Genomic DNA, 27851 nt, shown 5'->3' with positions numbered 1-27851 from the left:
TTAATGTATATGTCATGTTATACTCTTTTAAATGTATAAAACAGTGTTCATAAATTCATTTGTTCTGTTTTTTTTGTTTTTTCTCACAGCGGTAAGACTATTCCTAATGGCACAGACAAAAACCAACTTGAGACTGCAGAAAATGAAGGCAAGCTCTAGAAATGTCACGTTTTCAAATGTTTGCTTTCTTGGTCAGAGGGCTCCCCCTGTTGAGTGTTTTGTGCAATGGTGGTTTTGTTGTATTTTTTTTTCAATTTCTTTGTAACCAAGCCACCTAATTAACTGCCTCTAAATGGTGTTGCTAATGTCATTATTAAGTTGCGAGGTCAAATTGTCAGCTAAGTGCTTATTGTCAATGAACAATATTAACCCGAATAATAACTTACTGCACGGCTTGAGAGAAGTGGTTGCCATGCTGTCCCACAACTGCTGTTATATCTACATTTCATGTAGCTCAGGTGTCACGATGCCTCCCTTCCCTCTCTAGTTTCAATTTGTTACAAAGAGCAGAGGGTCATTTTAGGGTATAGCCTGGCAGCTGTTACAATGATGAAGGTCGGGAGGTCATTTCCATGGTGCCTGACAACTAATTTACCAAGTTTAAATCAGCTTGTCTTGTAAAATTCTTAATTATTTCAGGACATGTAGAACTGGTGAGATACACGTGAAACTTTGGCGATATATTCCCTGATGTGATTTTGATTTTGCTCTTTCTGTTTCGTGTTAGCTGGTAAAACACAAGTAATGGGGGAGATCAAGGTTGCTCTCAAGAAGGAGGTGAAAACAGAAGGGGACCAACTGGTCTTGGAGATCCTTCAGTGCAGAAACATCACTTACAAGTTCAAAAGCCCAGACCACCTGCCAGGTGTGGAACCAATCAGTACTGATGTACATGCATTTTGATTTTTTAATCTCAATAGTCCTCTTTTTATGAATTCATATTATTATTTATCCAACTTGCATCCAGATCTGTATGTGAAGTTGTATGTGGTGAATGTGGCCACCCAGAAGAGGATCATTAAGAAGAAGACGAGAATTTGTCGACATGATAGAGAGCCTTCTTTCAATGAGACCTTCAGATTCCCCCTAAACCCAACTGGACACTCCATACAGGTAGTGTACAACAGGCACCTAAATAACTTTCAGACCCCTGCTAATTGTCAAATACGATGAGTCAATAAAACTTAATAAATCATGATTGTGTTAGAGTCTGGACAATAAAGGCTATTTATGACTGATACCAATATTTGGTGATTTAAAAATCCAATATACTTGGCAATATTCTGTTGGGTTTTTTTTCTTTCAGACACACAAAACATAAATAGATTTCCCTAATATTTGTTATGCGTATTGACAAGGAGTCACAAATATCCCATAATATGAGAGTGTTGTTTAAAAATAATCTTATTTTATTATTACAACCAGTTGTGGATGACTAGTTTACACTCTTCCCAACTTTTTTTGTTGCGATGAGTGAGAGACTAGGCTGGTTAAGCACGAGGACACAGTGAGTATTTAGAAAAAAGTGGGTTTACCCCCCAAAATTGTAAAAAAAAATAAAAAATACAAAAATACAAAATGAACTAATAATACAGGGCCTTTAAAAGAAGTCAAATGAATAGAAAAAAACTTAATCCAAAAACAGCAACTTGACATATCTCCAGATTAACTACTCAGCAAACAAAACTGAGCTAACTGCAAGAACCAAAGGGGACTTAAATACTGGCTGATCAGGCCAAGTTGATACATAAGGGGAACACAAATCCTAACAAATTATCTAACACCAAACAAACAAAGCAACACTTAGTTTAATAATTACTTCAAATCAAAAATACCCAGCAGAAGGCTAAACAAGTCACTTATGCACATCTATGGGTGGCAAGAGCTGCACTTGGTATGGCCCAATCAGCACTTCAATATATAACACAGCCCAAGAGGTGTGTGGCTGCAGGTGCGGCCATAAGGCCGTGTTTGTAGTGTTCCAAACATAGGGAAGTTGCAGAGTTTCCTCTGGTACTCACAACGTGGTTAAAAGCTGTTTCTTCTGCTGTAAATAGCTCATATGGGCTCTAAAATTTCCAGGTCTATAAAATGCATTAAATTTTAGACTTATAGATATACTTGTAACAATCTGCTTGCAACTATTAATAATCATACTGAATAACATGCCCTTTTTGAGCTGGCAAAGCACATATAGATAACTTACTGACAAATTCTCTTTGTCTTTCTCATGCATTCCCAGCTTTTCTTGGTGTCTAATGGAGGGAAGTTCATGAAGAAAACCTTGATAGGTGAAGCCTACATCTGGCTTGACAAGGTGGACATGAGGAAGAGAGTGGTCAGCTGGCACAAGCTGTTCGTCAGTTCCACTCAGACCAACCCCTGAACACCACACCAAAAAGATCCAGATGCAGCAGATCAGCCAGCACTAAATGCAAAGTGCATAGTTCAGAGATGTGACAAAAAAAATGAATAAGAGAATGAGAATAAGAGCAAAGAAAAAAGATTCCTTTAATTCGTTGCTTCGGTTTATAAATCATAAAATAAAGGTTTATTATGTGCTACTAACATTGCAATTATATCAGTCCAACACTGCCAGCACATTTCCACCTCTTCCCATTTCAAGTCTCTGCTGGTTTTGGATTTAACATGCAAACATAAAAAGCTGGCACTGATAGACACTCAGCAGCAATATGGCTTTGAGGGCAGTGACGTCTTTCTTACCACAGTTCTATTTCCATAATCCACATGAGACGCCGAGATGTGATTCTGCACTACTGAACAAACATATCTAACAAAGGGAAAGATGAAAAACAGAATCATGGAATTCATTTTATTTCCTTCATATGAGAGACGTGGTTGTGCTACGATCGTGATGTGTGTGGATTTAAGTGGTCTTGGAATATTAACTGATGAAGAAATGCATACATTTTTTGTACAATATTCTTTCAGTTTCATTGAAAAAGGAAAAAAAAACACAATAAAGAGCTTATGTAGGCCTGAGTCAGACAGTTGACCTTTGCTGTGGGATGAGGATTAAATGTACAGCACTTCTGATTGTAGATATCCCACATGCAAATATAAGAGCATATCAGAGAATCACATTGTACAGTGTGACGTTTATATAGTATACACAGATATCAGATGCAGAATATATCTAAATATAATATACAGTATAAGAGTTGTTCTCTTGTCACTAGATTATATATACAAATATATATAATATGGGACAGATACACAGACTTGTTAGATTGAGGCTGTGAGTGGCGCACTGACAATCCAGTAATCTATGGTGTAGGCAGTCACAATAACTATTATGTGAATGTGGACCTATGTGAGCTCAAGGATGTTAATAATCATGTTCAGTAGCTCCCTTGGTTCTCTGATCACACTAATGCACCACTATATCGAACAGGGCTGTGACAGAATAAAAATAAAATCCAAGGTCAATGACAACCTCTAGTGGCTGATTACTATTTTACTAGCATGATATTGTTAGGAAAGATTAGAATTAAAATTTAAATTAACAATGAACAGCATCTGCTGTGTTGAATGTTACAACTGTGGAAGGTGAGTTTCACACATCCGTCTCAAGTGTACAACATTTTGCTTTAAGATTGTTATAGTGGCTCAGATTTTGCTAATATTTCCTTCTGTGTAGTCCATTGTCAGACATGTAATTCATACAATATGTGTCAAAATCCTCTGTAGATCTGCAACTGTCATTACTTCAGTATGACAGCCCTGCTGTCTCTGTGTTAGTAAGTCCCTCTGGTCTGAGTTTTCCCTGAAAATTATTTCAAAAGGAAGAAAAAAAAATGCTTTACCATTCAAACGTCAAGGTTCTTTTGTGTGTCTGGCTGTACTGTAAAACACTTAACTATTTTGTGTCAGTGACTCCCATTACAACACATTGAACCAGCCTCTTTCACTGCCTGCAACCAAAACACTCAGGCCCACTGGCGTACAGTGATGTATAGGATCAAATGAAAGCATGGGGCCTAGTCTCAGTACTAAGGTGTGAGTAGGTGACCCATGTATTTATCTGTATTCGTCTTACAATGTTTTGTCACCTTTACCTGTACAGAATGAAAAATTGACCCTCAGAACTACTGTTAGTGTGTTTAGGCACATCACAAAGCCAATGCAACTATTTATAATATATCACTGGAGACTACAAACATAGAGCAAGATGTCACTTATCGCCTATAATAATTACAAAGTAAAACAAACAAGCAAACAAAAAACAGAGTATAGTGAGGAAGAAAACAAGGTTAATTTTTCAATGCTGACAATTATTTTGTTGTGCCAACCGTGATTTATGTTTAAATTCTTAACAGTTATATTTCTTTTTTACATTCCAGATCCATTGTTTCATTTGAAGTAATTCTATGCAACATATACGTTTGAATGCATTTGTGTTTTTGGAATTAAAATGTTTTAACTGTGAACATATGTTCTCAAAATAACTGTAAGAAAATAACTTTAATTTGTACATCGATGAAAGAAAATATGAAATACTCTGATTTTTTTACTGATTTTAATATATATTGACGTTAACGGCTGTTAACATCTACATGGATCTTGTGCACTTTATTATTGCGTTGTCTCATTTGTTCCATCATGACATGCGGGATTACGTGTTTTGTGTTTATGCACTGAAATGAACTGAGTCATGGTGTATGTGATGGCAGGAAATATTGTGGTGTGCATTTTGTATCTATGTGGAAAAAGAAAAAACATGCAGACACACTGGGGTTCCTAAACGTAATGCACAATGTGGGGGGGGGATAAATATCACTCTAAACTGCATCATGCTCTCAGTGTACTTAAAAAAGTTTGTGTACACAGTACAGTAAATTAGACATATTATCTCAATGCTCAGCCTTGACTGTTCAACCCCTGTGTTTCATTAGACTTCACCCAAGCTAAATACTGTTTGTTTAGATCAGCTGTTGCCTGTAATCGTGAATCCATTCATTTGTTGTTGTTCTGAGGGGTGTGAATGTGACTCAAGTTGTTTGACATGTGTACATAAAGTGTTTATTTTCTACAAAGATTGAATGTTTATATTGTCCAAAGTCTGAGCATGTGAGTGTTGAAAAAAAAATATCACAAAAGACATATAATTGTACAGCAGTTCATGTCTATAGCTGTAAAAGGGGAGTTGACTGTGTAATCAAAACCTGTGCTGTCAACCAATGACTATGTGTGCAACTACGTCCCGTAAACTGCTGAAACAACACAAAGGGGGAAAAAAAAATCTACTCAACTTCAATAGTTGTCTAAAACTTTATGTTTTGGATGTTGCATGTTTTGTTGATGGTTTGTCGGTATATTTTGCCTAAAGATTACGTTTAAAAAGAGAGAGAATATGTATAGATTTATCTGTATGCTGAGTGTAAAGAAATATGCTTGTAAAATTGTCTTGTTTTTCACTCAGTGTAAAAACAAAACATATACTGTTATGGTTTTGTGGTTGTACACAGGATGTGTTGAGATATGCAAATCGTGCTGTAAAAAAAATCAGCGTTTCCCCTGAGTCTAAAAGAATAAATATTAAGAAGAGTTATATTGCACATTTGGAGTTGAGCTTTGTTTTGTTAACAGCTTTCTTTATTATTACTTAAAAAATAACTTTTTAAAGTGATAATAGACCTTGCTCTGTTAATTATTTTAAGGAACAAACTCGTTTTCTGTGTTTGGAGCAGCTTAATCATTATTTGTTAATTAGACGTGCCTACGGACACGTGAATTCAACTTCTGACCGTCTGCTCCATGTGGACACTGCAAACTTGGTCTTGAAAGAAAAACCTACATTAAGTATGCACAAACTGACATCCTAGTGCCAAAAACAATTTAAAAAAGGCACCGTGATTCTTTAAAAATTGTTTAGTAGAAGTGAGTTTGGAGTGGAACACATAATCGCTGTACCAATTTGCCGTGCTTGTGATTATGATGTAGACCTATTTTCAACATCCCATTGTGGTTTATTCTCATCAAACAGATACGAGTTTTGTGTCTATTTTTTCGTTTGTTAAATTTATTTATTTAAATTCTCTCTTTTCTTAGGAGTTGAAAATATTATCACCATCTACACAGCTTTAACATTAGCTAAATATTTGGTGATTGCATATTTTACATAACTTATTACTATGACAGCAGAAGCTGGAACTGGGATGATGAATGGCTTTGGTAGAGCCTCCTATCCTTTATTTGGCTGTAATTTCAAGGCATGGTCACTGTGAGGCAGAATTGACTCACGTTAACATCTGGGGATGAGCCACTTGGTATCATAGACTGCAGCTCTAAAATTGGAATACTTTATGAATCCCTTAGGAAATGATGTGGTTGCAGCTGCTCCAAGACAGTACAGTAACTGATTAAATTAAATAAAACAGTATAATAAAGTTACAAAAAAAGATAAATATATGATGGACATTTTACTCTAAACTGTATACTGTAAAACTTTATCATTTGTTATTTCTCATTTTCACTCTACATGTGCAAAAGGGTGTGACTATTGCACTGTGTATTATGCATTAGACGGAGGAGTTGTAGCCACATCAGGCAGCACTGATTTCCTGTGTGGTTCAGTTATGGATTTGGGTATTCTCCATCTCTCACTGAACGTGCTTCTGTGATCGGCCAGCACGTCATGGAGTGGGTGGGAGGTACTGTCCAGCATTGACCTTATGACCTTATGACTCATTGAGAGATGCTACTGACCAGCCAATTGGTGGCACGCAGTCTGACGATGTCACATTTTAGTACCTGCTCGGATTGCTTTGAAACTCAGGCAAGCAGGTACTAAAAAAGTACCTGGTACCAGGTACTATGACCTAATGGAAAACCCTGAAAACCATGCTGAGTCAATTGAGTAGGTACTAATGGAAAAGGGGCTATAGTGCTTGCCAGCTGGTCCAGATGTGCATAGACAGAACTGAGCTGGTAGATGATGGCATCCTCAGCTCTGAGGCAAGGCTGGTATGAGACCTGAAAGGTATCCTGACGTGGCCTGACAATAGGTTGGGGACGGGAAAGGATGAGTCTTTCCAGGGTTTTCATGACATGGAAGGTCAGTGCCACAGGCCTGTAACCTTGGGGGCCATTGGGACATGGTGTCTTTGGTACAGGAATGAGACATGACATCGTCCACACCACTGGGACCCTCCAAAGACTTAGATTCATCCTGAACAGTTTATGAAAGACTCCACAAACCTGGGGGCACAGGCCATGAGGACATAGGGCCACACCCTGTCTGGACCAGCAAACTTGCCTGAGCGGAGTCTTCTCATTTGTCTCTGAACCTGGTCATGAGTGAAAGTGACAAAGGGGGGAAGGGGTGTCAGGACTTCCACAGGAGTTTGAAGAGAATGTGGGTTGCAGGCTGACTACAGGTAAGTCACTAGGGGGAGAGCATTCACTGCAGTGTCAAATCTGCTGAAAAACACATTCAACTCATTGGCTCTGTCCTCACTGCTCCCAGCTCCTCTGCTGTTGAATGGACTGAATCCAGTGATTGTCTTCATGCCACTCCACACCTCTCTCATGCTGTTCTGCTGGAGTTTCCACTCCAGCTTTCTTTTTTTTTTTTTTCTTCTTTTTTTTTTTTTCCACTCCAGCTTTCTACTGTAATTGTTCTTAGCCTCTCTGATCTTGCCCTTCAATAACACCTGAACCATTCTAAGAATGAGTCTCAGTCATGGTACAAAAGAAATATGTTCTTGGGTCATGACCATCAAGAATTTCAAAGTTGAAAGAAGACTATGAGTAAATAGGTCTTAGGAAACAAACTCCAATTTAGTTTTACTCTGCAAATAGAAATATAGAATTACTCATTTACAAAATGAAGTAAATACAATTCAGAAAGCTAGAAAAATAACCTTATATAATGTTTTTCTTATACAAGGTTATTTTTTTTATAATAATACTGAAACAGTACAGAGGAGTATATATTTTTGAGTTATTTTATTTCATTATTTTAATCATTATTTTAATTATTAGTTTAACTTATTATGAATTGTATTATTATAAATATGTCATTTAGCCGAATGAACCTGCTTTTGCTTTTTTTTTTTTTTATAATTTTTTTAGTGAGGTCAAAATAATTGTTTTTAAATATTTTAAATGTGTCTATTCACCCATCCACTGGCTTTCCTCATGTTTGAACAGATATTAAAACTAAGATTGCATTTATTTCACTTTATCTTTCTTCGTTATTTCTCACTAAATTACATTACATACGTAAATATTTCCATTTTGAATAGTTCATTTATCAAGATCCAGTGTATCATTTAGCTGTTCACTTAATTAAATGACGGAATGTAATTGATGAAATGCATCATAATGTTCTCCCAGGTGGTCAGATACTACATCTATGTTCAAATTTAAATGTGCATGGGTATGAACACATATATTAAACACAGCCGTTATGATATCGGCACGCTACTGCATAGATGCAGAAAAAAGAAAAGAAAGACAGGAGAGAGAAAAACAAAGACTGTATTGAAGCTGGTTTGTTCTTTAATGTTTCCAGTAATTTTTGTAGATTACCTATAGGTGGCAGTATCCTCTGTCAAATAAACCCAATACAGCTGCTCTTTAACCAATTATGGTTCAACACATTATTCACTTATACTCATTATATAAATCTCCAGGTTGCTCTTGGATGTCAGTATTAACTTTGAGGTTAATATTCAAAATAAATATTCTGTACTCTGTGCAGATATTTTCAGTAAATTCCTCATATGGAGTAAGAAAAAGCCCATACAAAAATACATTTTAAGGCAAATTATTTATTGTATGTATTCCTGTTACGGAATATATGTTAATCAATCTAATCATCTAACTACATTATATGGAATACAGTACATTAGTACACGGATAGAGAAAAACTGACTTCTACGGCCTGTCTGACTGATGCCAGAAGATTTTATTCTGGTCTTTTTCCAATGATCATTTCTTAGACTATATGAGAAGGTATGTAGCAGTGACTCCTTTTCAGGGTGCACTACAAGATCCTTGAAGTACTGAATGGGATTGTCTGCAGAAGAGGCCACCATCTCTCCATCTCCTTCTCCCTCTCTGTGCTCTTTTCTCCTGTCCAGTTCTCACTATTCGTTCCTATCCCATCATCAGGCACATCTGCTTCTTTTCCTCTCTTAGGAGAAATGAGGGTGGAAAAAGGTGTAGGGGGAGAATTTGGGAAAGGTGATGTCACAAGGTGTGAAGGATGAGAACAGTGGAAAAACTGAAGGGTCAGCGCAACAGTGTAGTACAGTAAGAGCAATGGATAGGTGGGGAGGGAGAAACAAAGAGAGAAAGGGGGAAATGGGAGGAGGGGAGGGTGAGAGGACAAGAGAGATGGTGTGTGGTTGCCAAGCAACAATTGATAACCAAATCCCCAAGCACCGTGCTTGTGCCGCCCTGCCCTCCCTCCAGGCTTGAATTACACACACACACATGTACAAACAGACACATGCACAAGCACACACAGGCACTTTGATAGACTAGGTTTTATGGTTTTGCTTTAATTATTCAATTATTCACAGGGTGATGATACTAATAACTTAAAATATCAACAAAAACATTACTACTGCAGTTGTGCCAGACTTTGAATTTATATTGCAACTTTTAAAATTCGATGCGATGTGCAGCACATCTTTAGAAATGCAATTTTATAAAACATGATGGATAGTACTGAGATTTATTGGGTTCTAATACTGTACTTTGCTGGTAATTTCACTCGTGCACTATATGTGTGAAATCAATGCAGCTGCCAGCCTAGTATTCTCATTCATTCTCATGTGGGACAGTTAGTCTGCTTGCTGTCTAGCATAACTGGTAAAGATTGTGCAGTCAAAGGCAGTAAATTCTCCCCTATCTCCACATTGTAGGCAATGATGAGAGGTTTTGAAGTATTTTAAAGAGAAAGCCCTGAACCTGTATATATTTGACTGCATATGTTGTGTGGGTGGTATGCCAGTTAGTCCCTTCCATTGTTTTGTTTTTCTGACTGATGTTATAAAAAGAACAGAAAAATTACATATTTGCTACTTAAGCTGCCCACCTGAGAGCAAGCACACATGGTGCCTGTTTGAAGAAAAACAAAAGTTATCAAAATTTATTTCAAAAGACCACAAAAGTTATTCATTTCAGTTCAACTCAATTCAATTCACTTTATCTATATAGTGCTTTATTGTGTAAACCAGAGACCCTAATACAATAATTCAGAAAAACAGTCAAACTGAGCAAGCACTTGGCAACAGTGGTAAGGAAAAACTCCCTTTTAACAGGAAGAAACCTGTTAAAGGGGAGAAAGAGACAGGACAAAAACACACTGTGAAAGAGAGCCAGAGATTAACGATAACTAATGATTAAAAGCACCAATTAAAGTTATGCTTTTTAGTAATCATTTGTGACACCATAATTATACCTTTTCCTTTTATTGCCTACACAACTACTGTTTGTCATAATTGCATCCGGTTAATTAAGGGACAGACAAAAAGAGCGGGAACAGCGAGAACGAGAGAGTGAGTGAGTGAGTGAGAGAGAGAGATAGCGATAGCGAGAGAGAGTCTGGCATCGCATTCAGATCCAGTACCTGTTAGAGCGCTGGATGGCCGAGTGATCAGATTAGAGGTGTCAGTGTTCGTTAATCTGTGAGGGAGCGACAGGCGGCTACACGCGCTGCTTTCGCCCGTCGTTTCATTCAGCGGCGGTAGAGGGGAGTGGAGCAGATTCTATATTGACGTCCATCGGGGAATTTCCCCTCTTTTTTTTTTTACAATGGATTCCTGCGGGGTACGAGCCTGGGTGTTTCTGTTCCTGCTGTGGCAGGACGGTTGTTGGGCATCGCAGTTTCCGACACAGCTCATGTAAGTAGGCTACAGCTCTTGTAATCCTGTTTCGATCAATTGATGTTCTGGTTTGCAGAGACCTTGTTTCAGGGAGCTTTTTTGCTTTCTCTTTTTTATTCTCTCTCTCTCTCTCTCTCTCTAATGAAACACTCACGAGTGTATAGGCTTCATGGTGTGCGTGGGTGTGAGAGGGTGGGCAGGTCATTTCATTCATGCGGTGGTCATTTTGATAAAGACAGCTTTTTTCAGACCTCTGCCTGCTCGCGTTGTTACGCTGATTAATGTTGGTTACCCTAATCAGCAGTTTGTCACCGGTGGCTTGGCGAGCCGTGACAGCTCTTCTATGAAGTTGTAGCCTAGAGGAGAGTGGCTTTGCTCGGTCCTGCTGCTTTAGCCAATAATAAATGATAAAAGTTGGCGTTTTTCTGGGGACCCTCATTGGCCAAGAACCAGGTGATTCTACCCTTTGAGGTTTGTTCCTCATATTGTAAACTGGAGTAAAACGCCCCTATTTTCTTTTAGAATATTTTTTGGATTATCAACATAATATGTAAAAAAAATATGCTTAAGTATCGTTTACAGGATATTTAAACTGTAATTGATAATTTATTATAAATTTATGTAAAATCTTGTAAAAGGTGCTTCTTTTCTCACAAGAGGGGAAGGCCTCTGAGAGACATTAATTTTCCTTCATATCTTAAAAATACAAACTTTCGCTTACTGCAAAATAATATTTTTGTTTGATATTAAACTAGATAGCCCCCAGGGTAACCTATTACATCAACTCAAAACTATTTTTTTCTTTTCGTTTAAAAAAAAAAGTTATATATTTGTTTCGTTATATTAAATATATTTGCGCTATTCAAACATGACCAGGCCACCATCTTCTAAGGAAAGATGAAACGTGAATGAGTCAATATATTTGTCAGAAAGGAAATTTCCGGTGGTGGGGGTGTAGAGAGGAGGGGGGATGGGGGATCTTAAACTGGTTTACCCAAGTAATAAAATAGCCAAATATGGAGAAAAAAGTATATCTCAATAATTCCAAGTCTTTTTTTCAAAAGATGTTTAAATTCAGTATTGCATTGCTGCCAGAGCATATAATACTGAACTAATAATAATCATACGCTTATCCACAACCACAAGACAAGATTCTGACTCATAGATGGAAAGGAAACATTTCTTCTTTATCAAAATGTAAACAGTATCAGAAAAGATGAAACAGTTGCTGCAATGTTCACTGGCCTAAACTGCTCTGGTCTGTTTAGATTATAGTAATGCTGCACTGTTTACTTTGGAAGACTGATCAGTGCACCCACAACAAGTGCTCAGAAAATCCAGAAGCCATTTTATTTGAAACAGACTTACTGAAATGTTCTACACTTTTTTTGTGTAGCTTTAAAAAAAAGCATTTTTTTTCAAGATGCTTTCTGCATTTGATTTGCTTGTGGATAATCTCCTCGCTCTTATTTGTAAACTTCATTTACTGCTAACCCATACTCTTTCTGTCTTGTGTTCTTTAGACCTGCTGGCAAATTGGCCAGGTTTCAATTGTAGCGATCCTCAGTTTCATTCAGCTTCTTCTCTGTGACAAGCTTGTTCTTCATCTGCAGAGAAGAGCTCATCCTGTCAATAGAAAAGAAAATGAGACTCCAGCTCCACCTTCTTGAACAGCAGCAGTCCTCCTTTGGCTCAGGTGCACTGAGAGCTAGAGGGCCACTCTAACCACAATCAACAGCAGGTGAAGAACTGCTGTTGGAGATGGTGGAGCTGGAGACTGAGTGGAGATGGCATATGATTTATTTATTTGTTTGTTTGTTTCTCTCCCTCCCCACCACAAATAGATTCTCCATCTGTATTAAACTATATTAAATAATTCAGTTTCACCACCTTTGTATCTTAATGTCCCTTCCTCTTTTTTTGTATACTTGAAAAACATTTTGCTTAGAAGTGGAGGATGCTGTGGGGATTCATTTTTGAATGAAGAGCACAAACCAGATAGTCCTTGTTCTTCATACTTCTTTCTTGCCAAATGGACTAACAAACAGTAAGCATGAAAGTGATCAGTAAAAACATGACTGTCCTTGCATGCTTTTCTGCACGGCACAATACCAACAAAGATATTTGTGAGAAATAACTGATGAATGAAAATAGTTCCAGAAAGAAGAGAAACTAAAGAAGTTTCTTTTTTTCCTTTTAAAAAAAAATTTTGTTATATTGTGCAAGCTAATGAGATATAATAGAATTATTAAACATAGGCATCATGAGCAAAAGAGATATTAAAATGAACTGTATTTTACACTCTGTTTTATTAAGTGCATCCTCCTGGATTACATTGATCAAATGGATGGAGAGAAAACATTTTCATTATGGATAAGCTGTTCTGGCAAACTGTAAACACCTGCTCTTCTGTCTCTTGACAATCCTAAATAGCTCTGTTGTTAAAGTAGCAACTCTGGAGACAAAACATCTTACATTACCTTAGTTCTCTTCAGCAACTATTTAAAGTTAACAGAAAATAAAACTGGGGCAAAAGCTTACTTTAAAGACATCGCATGGGAGTTTTTGAATCTATTACTGTGAACCCATGTCGGCTGTGGTAGGAATATATCACAGTTCTACTGTTTGTCCCACGGTTGTAGAAAAAAAACAACAACCCCCCCTCCCAAAAAAAACAGATTAAGGGTCATGAGGTGGTCAAGTAATTTTGATGTTCAAACCCTTAACTTCACATTAAAGCAACGTTTATTATCTAGGTCATGTTGAACAGGAACTGAATTGGCCACCTGGGTGTCAGAGGCTTCAGAGTGAGGGCAGGCACTGCAGGTTGTTTTGGTGCAGCTGGTGTTTCCATGCCTCATTCTGCTTTTCTGTCTGGACTGGACCTGCTTCAGTCTTTGCCTCTATAATGATGCGTAATTAGACTGTGGTTTAATACAGCCGCCTACCGAGATACACATCATGGGCCAGCTCATTACTCTCTCTAGTTCCAAAGTGATTGTACCACAACATCTGTCTCTCTCTTTCCTGCCTTGTTTCTCTTCCTCTCTTTCTGTTTTTTGCTCTCATTTGCTCTTCTTGTGTCTGTAAAACAATGTAGGGCAGTGCCTGACCCAGTTGCCATTGGTATATGCATTTGTGTCTGCGTATGTGTGTTTAATTATCCAGCATTGTACCACAGGCTACAGTAATCAAAGCCCAGAAACCAGAGTAGAAAAATGTTGCTACCTCAGCTTAACAACATCGACTTTATTAATGTTTATTACAGGCACCTCTGGATCACCTTTTTGATTTAGCCATTGATAACAGCCCACCTTCACCTTATGATGAGTGCTAGAGTGCTAGCGCTGTGAAAGATGATAAAATGACACAGATCAGAGTACTTTGCCTTTTTAGTCTAGAAATAGAATAGATCAAATTAAACAAGATGGATGGTGAATATGAGAAAGAAATATATATATATATATTTATTAGTAAGGTGCAAGGACACCATGTTCAACCACTACAGCTTCACTGTGACTCTGCACTGATTCTACAAGTGTCTGAAAGTCTACTGGATGGATGCAACACCATTATTTCAAAAGACATACCCTCATTTAATGATGGTGATGGAGAATGCTGTTGAAAACATCAATTCAAAACTTCCCATTTGGGAGACTGGATTGAAGCAGCAAAGGTAATAAAATATGATTTACACCAATTTCATAGCATTCAGTGACACCTTGTGCCCCAAGGCTGGTGCATTGTCATCTAAGACAAGATTACTTCAGTCAGGATAGATGTACTTTATCATAGGGAAAGGGTGATCAATCTGAACAACTTTGTATTGATTTGCAGTAAATCCTAATTAAAAAGAATATTTGATTTCAAATATGCATATAAACTGACAGATATGGCTTTGGGGCGTAGCATTGTTCTATACTATTTTCCTCTGCTGCAGGAGTCTAGTGAGGTCTGTACTAGTAAGACCAATTCCCTTGCATGTTGCAGTGCTTGGTTTCTGTGTATACATAAAACAAATGAGCTTTTCATATAGATTTCCAAACAAAGTGAGTAACAAAAAATTTCCACGCACCCATACTGTACTTGAAGAAGAGCACATGCACACATACCCTGGTTATCTCACAACCAGAAATTTACGCTGATAAGATTCCACAGAAGCTAAACTCAGGAAGTCAGGTGAAAGTGCCTCTGCCTTTCTGAATGCCAAATTCCAGGAAGCACACATACACTCTAAATCACAGTTGACTTGTCTGTGCTTCAGGCTTCAAGAGCTAAGGTCCACATAAACACACACAGTGTGTAAACAGTACAGTTTTGTTACACCCAGTGAACAACAGGATATTAAAAAGGGTCACAAAATACTTAAAGTCATGCAAACCCTGGCCTATACTGCTAAAATTACAAGGCAGAGAAAATTATCATTCTCTTGGTAAGGTTGTCAAGTTGACAATGATTATTATGAAACAATTAACAACTTATGACAGCAATAGATCAACACAAAATATGGGTAACAGGCCCATCAGCATAACACTTATAATCTGTATTATCCAATAGGCCATAGGTTCAGTGGAAATAAGCAGCCTACATGTGACAGGTAATAATATTTGCAGAGTTCAACTTTCCTCAAATCACTATGGAGTTTAAGAAGCTGTACTTTTTTCAAGTTGGAGATTGAGAAGCAAAGATTAAAATCTCCTGACTTACACTAGTAAAGCTTTCCCTAAACTACTGTATTTCACATTCACTATTCCCTGTGTTATTCCCTATCTTGCAAAGTGTCTCATCTTTCTCCACAAGTGTGCTTGCTTTGAATGTTCCTCATTCACTGTGGATTTTGTATCCCTGATGCATTTTTTCCTTGCTTTTTGATCTTCTGAACCTTTCTGTCTTGCCAACCCCCTCAGCTGTACTAAATGTCACGGTCGATGTTTTTCACGTAGTAAATTGAATGACTTTCAACACACCGCTGCAATGACAGTTTTTGAAAGTATTTTCTGAGTATGAATATCTGATTTTCAATGTTTGTTCCTGCGTGTGTGTGTGTGTGTGTGTGTCTGTGTCTGTGTGTGTGTGCATGTTGCTTCAAGGCAGCCGAATTGTGAAATGGATGTTAATGAGAACCTCTATGCTATATAAACTTGTCATCATTCTCATACAGTATACATGGCAAAAAAAAGTTTCTACATCATTGATCTGCAGGGTCCATGACCCCTATATGGGAAGTCTGTTTCAGCTCTCTGATTAAAAAGTCCTAAACTCTGATTCTATAAGTCTCTTACCCAGTAAGTAATGCAGAGTTCAGCTGGAGCCGATATATGTGAGGGGACTCACCCCTCTGACTGCCTTGTAATCATCCAAATGTCCTCCACTGTCGTCATCTGATAAGAAAAATGCCCGAGTAGCCTTGCAGGATCGGCCTTATCACCACCACTCATTACTAAACGGCAGCTCCCCTCTCAGGCTACGTCCACACGTACACGGGTATTTTTGAAAACGGAGATTTTCCGTTTTCGTTTTAAAAAATAATCCCGTCCACACGTAAAGGCAGAAATGAAGAAAAACGCTGCTAGGAACATGCCAAAGCAACAGGTGGCGATATAATCCTAACCTGTAGAAATGTTGACCAATCAGAAGTCTAGAAGCCTCGGTGGGAAAAAGTAAACAAAGCTGGGGCATTGAAGCAGAACCGAGTCATATGTGTGGAGGGACAGTAACTGTGTATATGTAAGCATTTAAACAATGCAGAGAGTACAATTAACAGTAACAGTATTGTAGAAATTCATTTCACCGAAACAATAACGTGGCGCACAGTGTGACGTCAAAAAAGGCGCACACCTTTGACGCTGCGTTTTCTCCATTTTTCTCGTCCACACGTAAATGCAAAAACGGAGTTTTCAAAAATATCCACCTTGGCCGGAGTTTTTAAAAATCTGCGTTTTCAGTAACCAAAAACGCCGTTTACGTGTGGACGAAAGGTGCAAACGCATAGAAAAATCTGCGTTTTCAAAAATACCCGGCTACGTGTGGACGTAGCCTCAGTTGGGCACTTGTTAATAACTGGGTTGATTTTAAAAGCCAAGACAATAGGCCCCAAGGGAGTGTTGTATTCAAATGACTAGAGTAACCTGTAAGAGTTATTTGGACTAGTAAAGAACGATACTCAGATTTTTACCAATACTGTTTCACAAAAGGTTAAAAAGTGAATGTCTACAATTTAGACAAATTGCAGGAAATGTTATTAAAGCAATTTAGCAGGAGCAAAGCAAAATCAAATAGTAATAATCACAAAACAACAATCAAATCACCTGAACTATAATTATCTTATTAACTGACTCTGAGCTAATGCTGATTTTATTCTTATCTTCCGTGAGGAGAGGTTGGAGAAAGGGTGAGCACAACCAGGCCTAAAGATGCACTTATCCCCGTGTTCTGAGTTGATGATAATCACCCAACAGGAAATGAGTATCCCTTGGGAATTTAGTGGAAGTATGTTGTACACATGCGCACACACACACACACACACACTGAGCAGAGAGGAAAGCCAAAAATATACAACCATTTTGCTGGTCCACAGGTCGGGTTGGGTCAGTCCCTCTAGCGTCTCTGCTGTAATTTTCAACTGTGAACATCTCAGGTCCAATCTTCTGAGCTGCTCATCTCACAGAAGACAAAGGGGAAGAACCCTATATCTCTTCTTCACTTAACTTTTCACGTTCACCCTTTCTCCCCTCTCTTACTGGATGTCACATCTTCTGAGACGACCTCTAACTGGGGACATCCAGTCACATTATTGGAGATTATGTATCGGAATTTCAGGAGCAGGACCACGCCTCCAAGCACACTCCTTCCGGTTGTCATCTATATAGGTTCCCCCAGTTCTGCAAGCTGTTCATTCTCGTTTACGTGCCCCACCCTCCCTCCCTCGTTGTTCTCAATTCTTTAACTTCTTCACTCCTATTTACTACGTGGGGATCTGCCAGGCCCGGGCGCTGCCGCCAGTCCCCTTCGAGGCCTTCCCCACACCGCAGCTCAATTCATGTCCAAGCTTTCACCTTTACCTACTAAAACGCTGTCAAACTTAAAATGAGGACGTGGGCCCAGCATTAACATCTAATCACCTGATGTCCACCCACATCTTATCTATCTCTATTTATCTATCTGACTTACGTGATTTAACGCAAAGTTTAAAGTTTAAATTTTAAAATCACTTCATTACATTTCATGTCATTGTTAACACAGAAACCCCATCACATTTAAACATTCAGTCACATATGGATATAATTCACTTCATGTTTCATTCAGTTTATGTAATTCTACTTCAGTTAGATTTGTTTTTAGCAGATTCTCAAATGAACATTTGTTGTAACATAATCCCTTTTTAATTCAAATACAGAGGAATACTTTCTTTTACTTTCTTTTAAAAACTGTGTTTGTCAATCATTTTTTAATACAACTTCTTTTTATTAAATCATACTTTTTATCAAAAAAAGTCAGACATTCATAGACTGGTGGCTCCTGTGTGTCACTTTCACCCCTACCCTGCACGACACACACATACACACACACCCACACATACCAAGGTCAGACTCTGTAGAGGTTCTCAGTGAGGTCTGTTATTAGAATCAATGCACAGGTTACATTTTCTTATTTAATATCTGGGTTACACTTACACCTACTCATTTTCAATATACCTGATGATATTCTGAACAGTATTAAGGATAATTTACTATCAGCAAATTCATTCATTCATTACAACTTCACATCACCTGACAACATGTGATTATCCTAACAAGCCACTGTCTCATATCATGCATAATGTCTTAGGTTCTACTCTTCCCAGTGATCATCCATGGCCACTTTGTTCAAGTGGTACATAGTGAGTAATGGAGGAGGATGAGACTAAGGTATAAACCAGTGTGTGGCACAGTGACTGATGTACCACGACGACACAGAAAATAAATAAATAAAAATAAAAGGCAAGCATCAGGTGAGCAATTTTCACTCAAGCGAATGGGTACCATCATTGAGTCTGTTGTTTGGTTGCTATTATTCGTACATCAATGGCAGCAGCAGGCTGGAAATGATTAAAGCTCTTTGAGGTATAGAAAAGCATGTTGGTCTTAGCTACCGCCCACCTCCTGCCTGTCCACTCACATCACTGTCACTAGTCACAACAATAGCTGGCACTTATCTGATTGGTTGACTTCATGTTTGAACTCTCTGAAAGCAATTGTATTAGTTGACATGCAGTGACACAAGCTTTATTAGATGACATTGTGTTTGTTTCTGGTGATCTGGGTTTGATTGGTTGACATTTTGCCCGACCCACAAGAGTGATTCTCTTTGACCTTGTTTGTTTTTGCATCAAGTGACTTGGTTGGTCTTTTCAGATGATTGATATACGGTAGATTGAAAGACAGTTTAACTGAAATGCATGCAACGTCTCTTCTAAACTGGTTATATCTGAGCTACAGGATTGGTTGTGTGCATTTCTTTGCCCCATAGGATTAAAGAATGGGTTGATCAGATGCAGAAAGAGCTTGTTACCCTGGCAGACACAGCCGCAGCTGGGAAGAGCCTCACTCAGGTATAAACACCGGAATATACACAGACATGCATAAAATCTGAGCATAATCCTATTCCTTTCTTAAAATTTAAGTCAACCCCTTGTATATTTTCCCCTAAATGTTTAAACTCTTAATTTCCTGTGAAAATTATATTTAGTTTTAACAATAATTTAAACAAATGAATGTGTGTACAAAAAGTCTTTTTTGTATTAAAACAGCAATTACATTTGTCTTTCTCCATGTAGATTTTTCTGAGTAACCAGCACCTCTACACTGTGGAGCAAAACGATGCGGAGGAGCTAGTGGCCAGAGCAGCCAGGAACATAGAGCAGCTGCTACACAAGAGGTCTGCTGCCTTGGAGGTAAAATTCACTCCTCTCAAAGGAACCAACTGTCAGTTTGCAATTTGTTTGTAGCTTTTGATGCTGCACAGGACAAACTCTTCAAGTGCCATGACAGCGACCAGTTTTCCATCTGTTCTTCTCTAAGACTCCACCATGGATATTAAATAATCAGAGTGTGATTGTAAAAACCTAAAGATAAACTGGAGCACATTAGGTTTTGGTGACACAGGGATGTTTGTGGTATTTAGTCATTGTAAAAGTAATACAATACAAATAACAGCAGATGAACCGATTTGTCATTCAAGTGAAAATCACATCAGGAATTCACTTTGGGTACATTTAATTCATTGCAGACCAGGGATGAAAACTGCCAACACGGATAAAAGCAATTTGAAAAAGATGATAAAAAATTAAGTTGTTTTTATGTTTTGTTTGTTTTTTTTGTTTGTTTTTTTTGTTTTTGGCCTGTCCCGTTCGGCTCTTTTGCCATCAGAATTGTTGTCTAAAGGCAAAGAAAGATGCCCAACGGATTTACTTTACCAAACTGACCATCCCAGCCTTGCCGTAATGGTCCATTTGATTCACCTTTTATTGTTTATTTTATTTTCACTTACTGAATACGGGACAGACTTGACTGGGGGAAAGAAGGGGAGAAAGAAAGAGGGAAAGAGAAACAGCTGAGAAGAGGGACGGGGGAGAAGGGCAAAAGACAAAAAGTTGTTTTTATGTTTGATTTGTCTTGAACAAGCACGACACCCTGTGCTATGTGTAGATTTTGTGACAGTCCCAAAACTAAAAGCAATGAGATACAAAAGCCTTCTGTTTTCTGAGCTGCATCTGTCACAGACAAACTTGCAAAGTCATGATCATGTGTTATTAAAGGCAACAAAAAAGTTAAAGAAAATTCAGTCTCTATATAGCATACAAATTTAATAAAGGTAGCTGAATTATGTTTATTGATGCATATACTGTATGCATCTGACTGGAGATTTAAATCTTCACATACATTGATCTACATCCACATACAGTAAAACGAAGTTTAGTTGAATATCCAACAATCACACCTACCAGCACAGCAGTTGTAAATGGGGAGAAACTATATTTTTATGCCAAACTGAATGATTGCTTTTCCTTAAGTAGGACACAACATATAACTGTAACAGCATTATTGTGTAAAGCATGAATAGTTAAGTTGAGTAATTCACAAGTTATTGCCCAAAACGTAACACATAATTCTGCATTAACACCACCATCTGCGCATTATCTATTTGTTTGCATATTTTTCTGGCTTAGTTTTCCAAATGTGGTTGTTTTTTATTTGGTTGAAGTCCAAAGCCTTTAAATAGAGTATCATTCAAAACATTTTTAGAGTGGTTTAGTAACAGGATCTTCTAGTTGTTTTAAAGTACACAACTACCCAACAGTTGTTCAGAACAACCTTTAGGAGGTCTGTATTAGGGGTGCAACGATACACAAAATTCACGGTTCAGTTCGGTTCGATACTTTGGTGTCACGGTTCGATATTTTTTCGATACAAAAAAATGTTCATGCATTTTTAATTTGTCATTTATTAAAATTATAAATATATATTTTAACTCAAAAGTACAGTTTTTAAATTTAACCCTAACCCTTGTGCGTGTTTTTTATTTTGACAGCGAATGCGCACCTGCGGACCACTTATGTGCAGCCCTGGTTATTTAGCTCATCATATCGCAGCCACAGAAATTATTTTGTCCATGAAACCATAAAGCTGCACTTTCTTTTTGCCTTATTGTCTGATTTGTCATAACTTCTCCGTTTTGTGGTAAGCTTTTCTTTGGCTGTCACTTCTTCACCCTGACCTGTCTTATTTGGCTCAGCAGAACTGAAATGCTTTTACACATGCACTCACATAAGCTCAGCGATTCTCTGCGCGATCAACCTCTCACATGTTTAAGCTTGCTGCGGGAGATTTCACTTGTCATGTTTGCATAGTAAGCTAACGATTAATAAGACGATGTCAGAGGAATTGGTGCACAAATTATCATCACTCACAGATCAGTGCTGTCGCTCTCTATACACAGTTCGCACGATTGCAAAGTGAAAGCAAAAAAACAAGCGCAAATTCAAACGCGACTTCAATATGTCACATATTGACAGTGGCTCACCGATGCCAATGACATAATTACCCAGCTACATTTCTGAAAGAATGCAAAAGCATTGACATATATTTTTCCTACAATAGCCCGACGGGCAGGGAAGAGATCGCTGATGAAAAAATCGCTAGCTCCGGGACGTCGGGCTAGCGATATTGCAAGCCCTGTATCTGATTGAGGAATCACTCATCTTTGGAAAAGAGAGTTTATTACAGAGAAATGGCTCTTTCCAAAATAAAAGCTATACTATCCGCTTCTTCTGGGCTATATTCTCAGCAGCATAAGGAGAATCATGTGCTAACAGCTGTCTAAATGACTCGGCTAAAGTTAGTAGCATGCTTGCTTTTTTTTGTCTGCTTCCACTTGTCTTTGCACTAGGATGATGTCGGCGTAAATGTGCAGTCATATTCGTTGTGTTCCCACTAGTGCTTTCAGGTTAATCTCGTTGAAATGACCTTAACGCCACAACACGGCAAATCTCCGTTAACGAGCTACCGCCGATCGCTCCGTGCATGGGGCTAGACGGCCAACACGTTAACGAGCTAACTGCGCTAACACACTAGTTCACACCAATGTAATTGAGCATTGCATGGCACATCCAACATACTGTTTTACTTTAGTCCATGACTCACTTACCTTCAGGGTCATGCGTCACATGAAAACCAAAATAATTCCAAACGCCAGATCTGAATGAGGTTCAATTTGCCTGTTGCAAGGAGAGCTTAACTTCTGTCTCGCTAGCTTGCCCTGCGCTCTTCCTTCTGACTATGCTGTCTGTGTTGAGCGCTCAGTGGATCTGCGCTCGACAGTGCAGCCTAGGCGGAGTAGTCGAACACAGATTCACTGAGCGCTCAACACAGACAGCATCGTCAGAAGGAAAATTGATAAAATAAATTACAAATGTTGTATTGTTCGATACATATGCGTACCGAACCGAAAGCACTGTATCGAACGGTTCAATATCGATACGAATATTGTTGCACCCCTAGTCTGTATGTTATCACAGTCTAAACCTGAGGAGTGCGTATTACTTTTGATGGACATTTTATAGCCAACTAATGTTTCTGTTATAAAGGTATGTGTGTGTGACGATTTATAAATCTAATTTGGCTCCATAGTAGAGGATAGATGCTGTATGCTAAAGGAACAGTGGGTGAAGCATATACTTAAAAGAGTAGAAAGCACGGACTGAGATCTTTCTTCTTTTGGACTGAATGTGATAATGAGAGCCTCAACCCTCGGGATGTTCTCCCCCCCAATTTCTTTCTTTCTTTTTTAGGGCAGAGATTCTCATCTCCACTAGGAGTCTGAATAGCAAATTGCCTTTTTAAGGCCTTGCAGTTGTTGTCTAATTAGTAATGGAAAGGGAGTGTTTATGAATGTCCATAAACATGTGTCCTGCCAAGTGTCTGTCTTTTGTTTGTTAAGTAAAGCCACTCATGTTCTTATCAATTTTCCGAGTGCTGGTGCCACAATTTGCATCAGCAGCAAAGTGAATATTGGCTCTACTGCATGGAAAAGCAGTAGAAGAGAGAAATGGCTGCAATACTGGGCAATGTTACGGTGTATTTTCTATGTGAAAAGTTCATAAGGGTAGGTGGTGGGTGGGACGTCAACTTTATGTTGACAGTTGATCCAACCTCCACACATCGATCACGTCTCACTCTTTATTATGCCTCATCTTCTTTTATGAGTAACCTCAAGGCACACTGATATTGGATTCTCTGTCATGAGATGTATAGATGAGAAGATAAATGATAAATGCATGCTGGGAAAGAGGCAGGTCCACATGAAAATAATGGCTATGTGGATTGATGGACAGATAGACAGTGAGCAAAGGATCATAGTGAGAGCAGCTGAGGAAATAAAGAAGGCTTTTAGCGAATAGTGCGATTGGTTTCCCTTTTGGGTATAGTCTTTCTAATACTTGCAGACCGCATACAGTAGGAGTGAGAATAAACACCAGCAAACTCAAACCAGAAGATAGTATACAGGAAGCAAACTGTCCCACTAGATTTCAGTTGTGCTTTGAGATTTTTGCTGACCAATCTTCTAAGTCAAAGGAGGGCTTTTTGCTCTAAACTTTATTAGGCAAAATGCAGGAAGCGAATCTTCATTGCAACTGGGACTTCCTTTTTTGCTCAGTGCTTTTGATATGAGGTTGGAAGTGACTCGCAATGTCAATATAATTGGAGATTGCCCAAGGCACTCAAGCCATTTTCACTTACTTGACAAGTGCTTTCAAACTTGCATCCTCCCGTTGGCTTTCGTCTTTCTCTTTCTTGTGTCTTGTCTGTCTCTCTTTATCTGATATCTAACTCCGTGTGATGGATGACCTTCCAAAGGCTGCAGCTTACCTAGCCACAGGTGTGTGAAATAAGTGTCCATTTATGTGTGCCTATTCATGCTTTCATAAATAAGTGTGAGGCAGAATGTAGCATGCATTATTAATATGTACTTGGCTGCACACTGCTAGGAGAGATCACTTTATCAAAGGTTTTACAATGGATACTGTGGCTCGAAGCCCAGTGGGGAACACTCACACATTTAAACATGGAAACATTCACCGTTTGGACTGTCCACCTGCCCACTCACTGATCCACCCACTATACATCATTTGCTACATAAAAAACTCAATAGGGGATATTGGCAGACAGTTGTTTGATAGAGCTTAGGCACTGAAATGTAGCCACCTACACACGCATGAGCCAAAGGGCCAAAGTACCAAAAACTCCTCTATAAATTTATAATAAATTCTAATGAATGCATATTTGTATCTTTAAATTCAGACCACTTACTGTTGATTTCCATCTTATTTTTATTCTTGTTACTTTTATTATTATTATTATAATACAGAGAGCATAGTCCATATGCTTAAACAGATTTCCATTATAATGGATTTATCTCAACCAAGAAAATTCTTGCCTCTTACGCTGAATAAATGGCTATCACACCTTCATAAAAAACAGTATGAAGCTGTGAAAGGGTCATTAGAGTAAATAATTCTGCTTAGGGTGATATCATAATGAAAATCTTGATGTCAAATACGCTTGACCACTCGGCAAAACTGTGTGAGACTCTCCTGGCTTGAGTCAACACATCTTGGAGAGATGAGTTGATTCACAACACATCTCTCCTTCCTACATATTCAGCTTGTTATCTGTTTCCCTGAATGCCTAAGTACACTGTAATTAAAGGCTCAATTATTGATACAGCTAAACTTGTGCTACAAAAGATAAACTAAATAAACACTGAAGAAAGACACTGATGCATGCTCACACATCAAACTCCCTCTTTAGTATACCTACTGCCCACACAAGTGCCCTGTGATTGTGTGGGGTCCCACAGTTTTTTTTGGACGTCCATTTGAGGTTTGCTTCATTGATAACATCACTTGAACTGAATGTAACATAAAGCAGATGTTGAGTTTTGGTGTTGCAGGCTGAGTTATCACTCTAAATAATATACTAGCATATTTTTAGACACTTGCTCTTTGAATGGGTTGTTCCCTACATCCAGAAACCACATATCAGCCGCAGTTATTTGTTTTTACTTGAACAGTCTGCATGGGGTAAATGTGTATGTCTACAGTACTGTATGTGTGTGTCTGCACAATTCCTCTTTTCTCCTGAGGTGAAGGGCTCTATCCAGTGACTAATGAGCCACTCCACAGCATTACTTAGAGTAATCCCTCAGCCTGCAGCACACAAAAAAGGAAAGAAAGTCTACAGGACACAGGTGGTGGTGTGTGAGACTCTGCGCTGTAAAATGGGGTGTGTTGGTACATGGATATTTGCAGATTAATGTGTCTTTGCTAAATAATCTTAATTTTACAATGTTGGCAACATGATCATGGAACTCTCTTACAGAATAGCATTTAGCAGTAAGTTGATAAAATACTTAATTTTTTAAATATTTATTTTATTATTTCGATTTAATGCAGTCTACAGACGGATACAAGAAAATCAAAAAGCCACAGTTTGTGGCACATACACTACTTGCTGGCCTTTTAAGGCTAAATGAAATAGAAATAACAAGAAGGAACAGAAGGAGCACTGTCAAGCCCTACAATGTGAGCTCTAGTAGGCTACTCATGTGCATGTTTCTGACCAAACTGTCAAAACCAGACTCATTGAAGGTGGTATGAGGAGCCAGCATCCTTTAATGGGACCTGTGCTCATGCAGCTCGATTGGCATGCTAGATAATATTAAAGCTTGTAGGTCCACCACTGGTCGCAGTTGCTTTTGCAGATGATAGTGCAGGCATTGCAACGTTTGCCACCACATCTCCAGACTCTTTCATGCCTGTGACATGTGCTCAGTGTGAACCTCCGCTCATGAAGAGAAAGATAAGAAACAAACCAGAGGAAGAATCAGTCATGTCTGTGACCACCACCTGCAAAACCATTCCACTTTTGGGGCTGTCTTGTTGTTGTCTTTGCAGTGCAACTGTTGTCACTCTGCATCAGATTAATTCACAATGGTTTTATGCTTTCCAACTGGAAAGATTTTAAAAAGATCTCTGAATTTTAACTGAGTTTGTGTTACACTGAAATGATCAAGTGTTCACTTGTTTTTTTACCAGTGTTAGCTAGCTGCTAACTAGCAGCTTATGTGTAAAACTCATCTTAATAAAAAAGAAAAAGAAAATCCTGATTTTGAGGCCCAGTCGATGTGATCTAATACATTGATTAAAACTTTGCTGTTAGAATTTCCTAACACGATTAGCCCACTGTCTTTAATTATATACCTTGTTGGATATGCTAGCTGGTACAAAGTTTTTGTCTTGGTTATTTGACTGTCAGACTGACCAAAATACAAGCAAATCAATGACTCATTGACTACTTTGACATTCTGTAACTTTATCTATAGTAGACATAGAATAAACAGTAAAGTGGTAAAATATTATATTTTTCAGGTAGTCTCCACTACCAAAAACGTGGTATTAGGTAAATCTGGATTGTGCAAGAGTTGGCAGTTCGTCTTGTAATCGGAAGGTTGCCGGTTTGAGCTCCAGCTCTGACAGTCTGGGTCGTTCTGTCCTTGGGCAAGACACTTCACCAGTTGCCTGCTGGTGGTGGTCAGAGGGCCCAGTGGCTCCAGTGTCCGGTCGCCTCGCCTCTGTCAGTGCGCCCCAGGTCAGCTGTGGCTACAGTGTAGCTTGCCATCACCAGTGTGTGAATGTGTGTGTGAATGGGTGAATGACTGAATGTAGTGTAAAGCACTTTGGGGTCCTTAGGGACTAAGTAAAGCGCTATACAAGCCATTTACCATTTTTCAGTGATTACTTCACTTAAAAGAGGGAAACAAATGCAAAGTATGGTTCAAGACAAACAACACAATATCATAACATTGGAGTGCTATTTTTATATATTTATACATATTTATATATTTTACGTATTAAGCATATACGGAGGAAAGAAATGTCCCAGCTGTCTTTCAGACATTTCCCTATAATGTAAGCATGATATGGTAATGAAAACATTTAGATTACAATCATATCAATAATGAAAAAAAAAATCATAGTCATATCTATAAAAGTGTCATTCTCAAGATTTCCAGGGTAATGCTGCAAAGTTCAGTTATCCAGTTCCCTCTGTTTAGAGATGTGTGTTAAGTGTTTAATGTGGTATTTGTAGATCTCTTTAATGGAGTCTTTGTACCCCAGGTGTTGGACCATATTTTTATTAATCTGCTGCCTGCTGTCACAATGTTAGAATAATGAGCAGAAGACGCATTTATGTGTATGTGTGTGTGTGTGTGTGTGTGTGTGTGTATGTGTGTGTGTCTGTGTACCAGTGTACAGCAATGAGTAGTAGCTATGACACGATCAGAGATATTCTAGTCTCCAGAACAGATGTTACTCTACATCCCATCACAACTGTGCGCTGATCATACTGTATTAAGCAGGTAAACGGTGTTTTTTTGTGTGTGTGTGTG

At 38.4% G+C, this 27851-nt stretch overlaps 2 protein-coding genes across 10 annotated transcripts in view; both read left to right on the top strand.

Annotated features, from left to right (window-relative positions):
- Positions 1 to 5581, top strand: part of pclob (piccolo presynaptic cytomatrix protein b) — a 61291-nt gene extending 55710 nt beyond the window's left edge. For all 4 annotated transcript variants that reach the window (XM_086298494.1, XM_086298493.1, XM_086298492.1 and 1 more), the window contains 4 exons: positions 90 to 148; positions 728 to 865; positions 968 to 1113; positions 2243 to 5581. In XM_086298494.1, the coding sequence (XP_086154620.1) occupies positions 90 to 148; positions 728 to 865; positions 968 to 1113; positions 2243 to 2386 (487 nt within the window). In that variant the 3' untranslated portion in view covers positions 2387 to 5581. The remainder of the gene's footprint in view (positions 1 to 89; positions 149 to 727; positions 866 to 967; positions 1114 to 2242) is intronic.
- Positions 5582 to 10614: 5033 nt separating this feature from the next.
- Positions 10615 to 27851, top strand: part of LOC147324586 (voltage-dependent calcium channel subunit alpha-2/delta-1) — a 78751-nt gene continuing 61514 nt past the window's right edge. For all 6 annotated transcript variants that reach the window (XM_086298490.1, XM_086298489.1, XM_086298486.1 and 3 more), the window contains exons 1-3: positions 10615 to 10880; positions 19371 to 19452; positions 19678 to 19794. In XM_086298490.1, the coding sequence (XP_086154616.1) occupies positions 10792 to 10880; positions 19371 to 19452; positions 19678 to 19794 (288 nt within the window). In that variant the 5' untranslated portion in view covers positions 10615 to 10791. The remainder of the gene's footprint in view (positions 10881 to 19370; positions 19453 to 19677; positions 19795 to 27851) is intronic.

This window comes from Aulonocara sp. 'chitande type north' Nkhata Bay, linkage group LG7 (assembly GCF_057382095.1).
Source record: "Aulonocara sp. 'chitande type north' Nkhata Bay isolate Kocher_YH1m ecotype deep benthic linkage group LG7, A_spYH_male_GT1.1, whole genome shotgun sequence".
Classification (NCBI taxonomy): domain Eukaryota; kingdom Metazoa; phylum Chordata; class Actinopteri; order Cichliformes; family Cichlidae; genus Aulonocara; species Aulonocara sp. 'chitande type north' Nkhata Bay.
The sequence above is the reverse complement of the archived record's forward strand: the minus strand, read 5'-3'. Positions and strand labels throughout refer to the sequence as shown.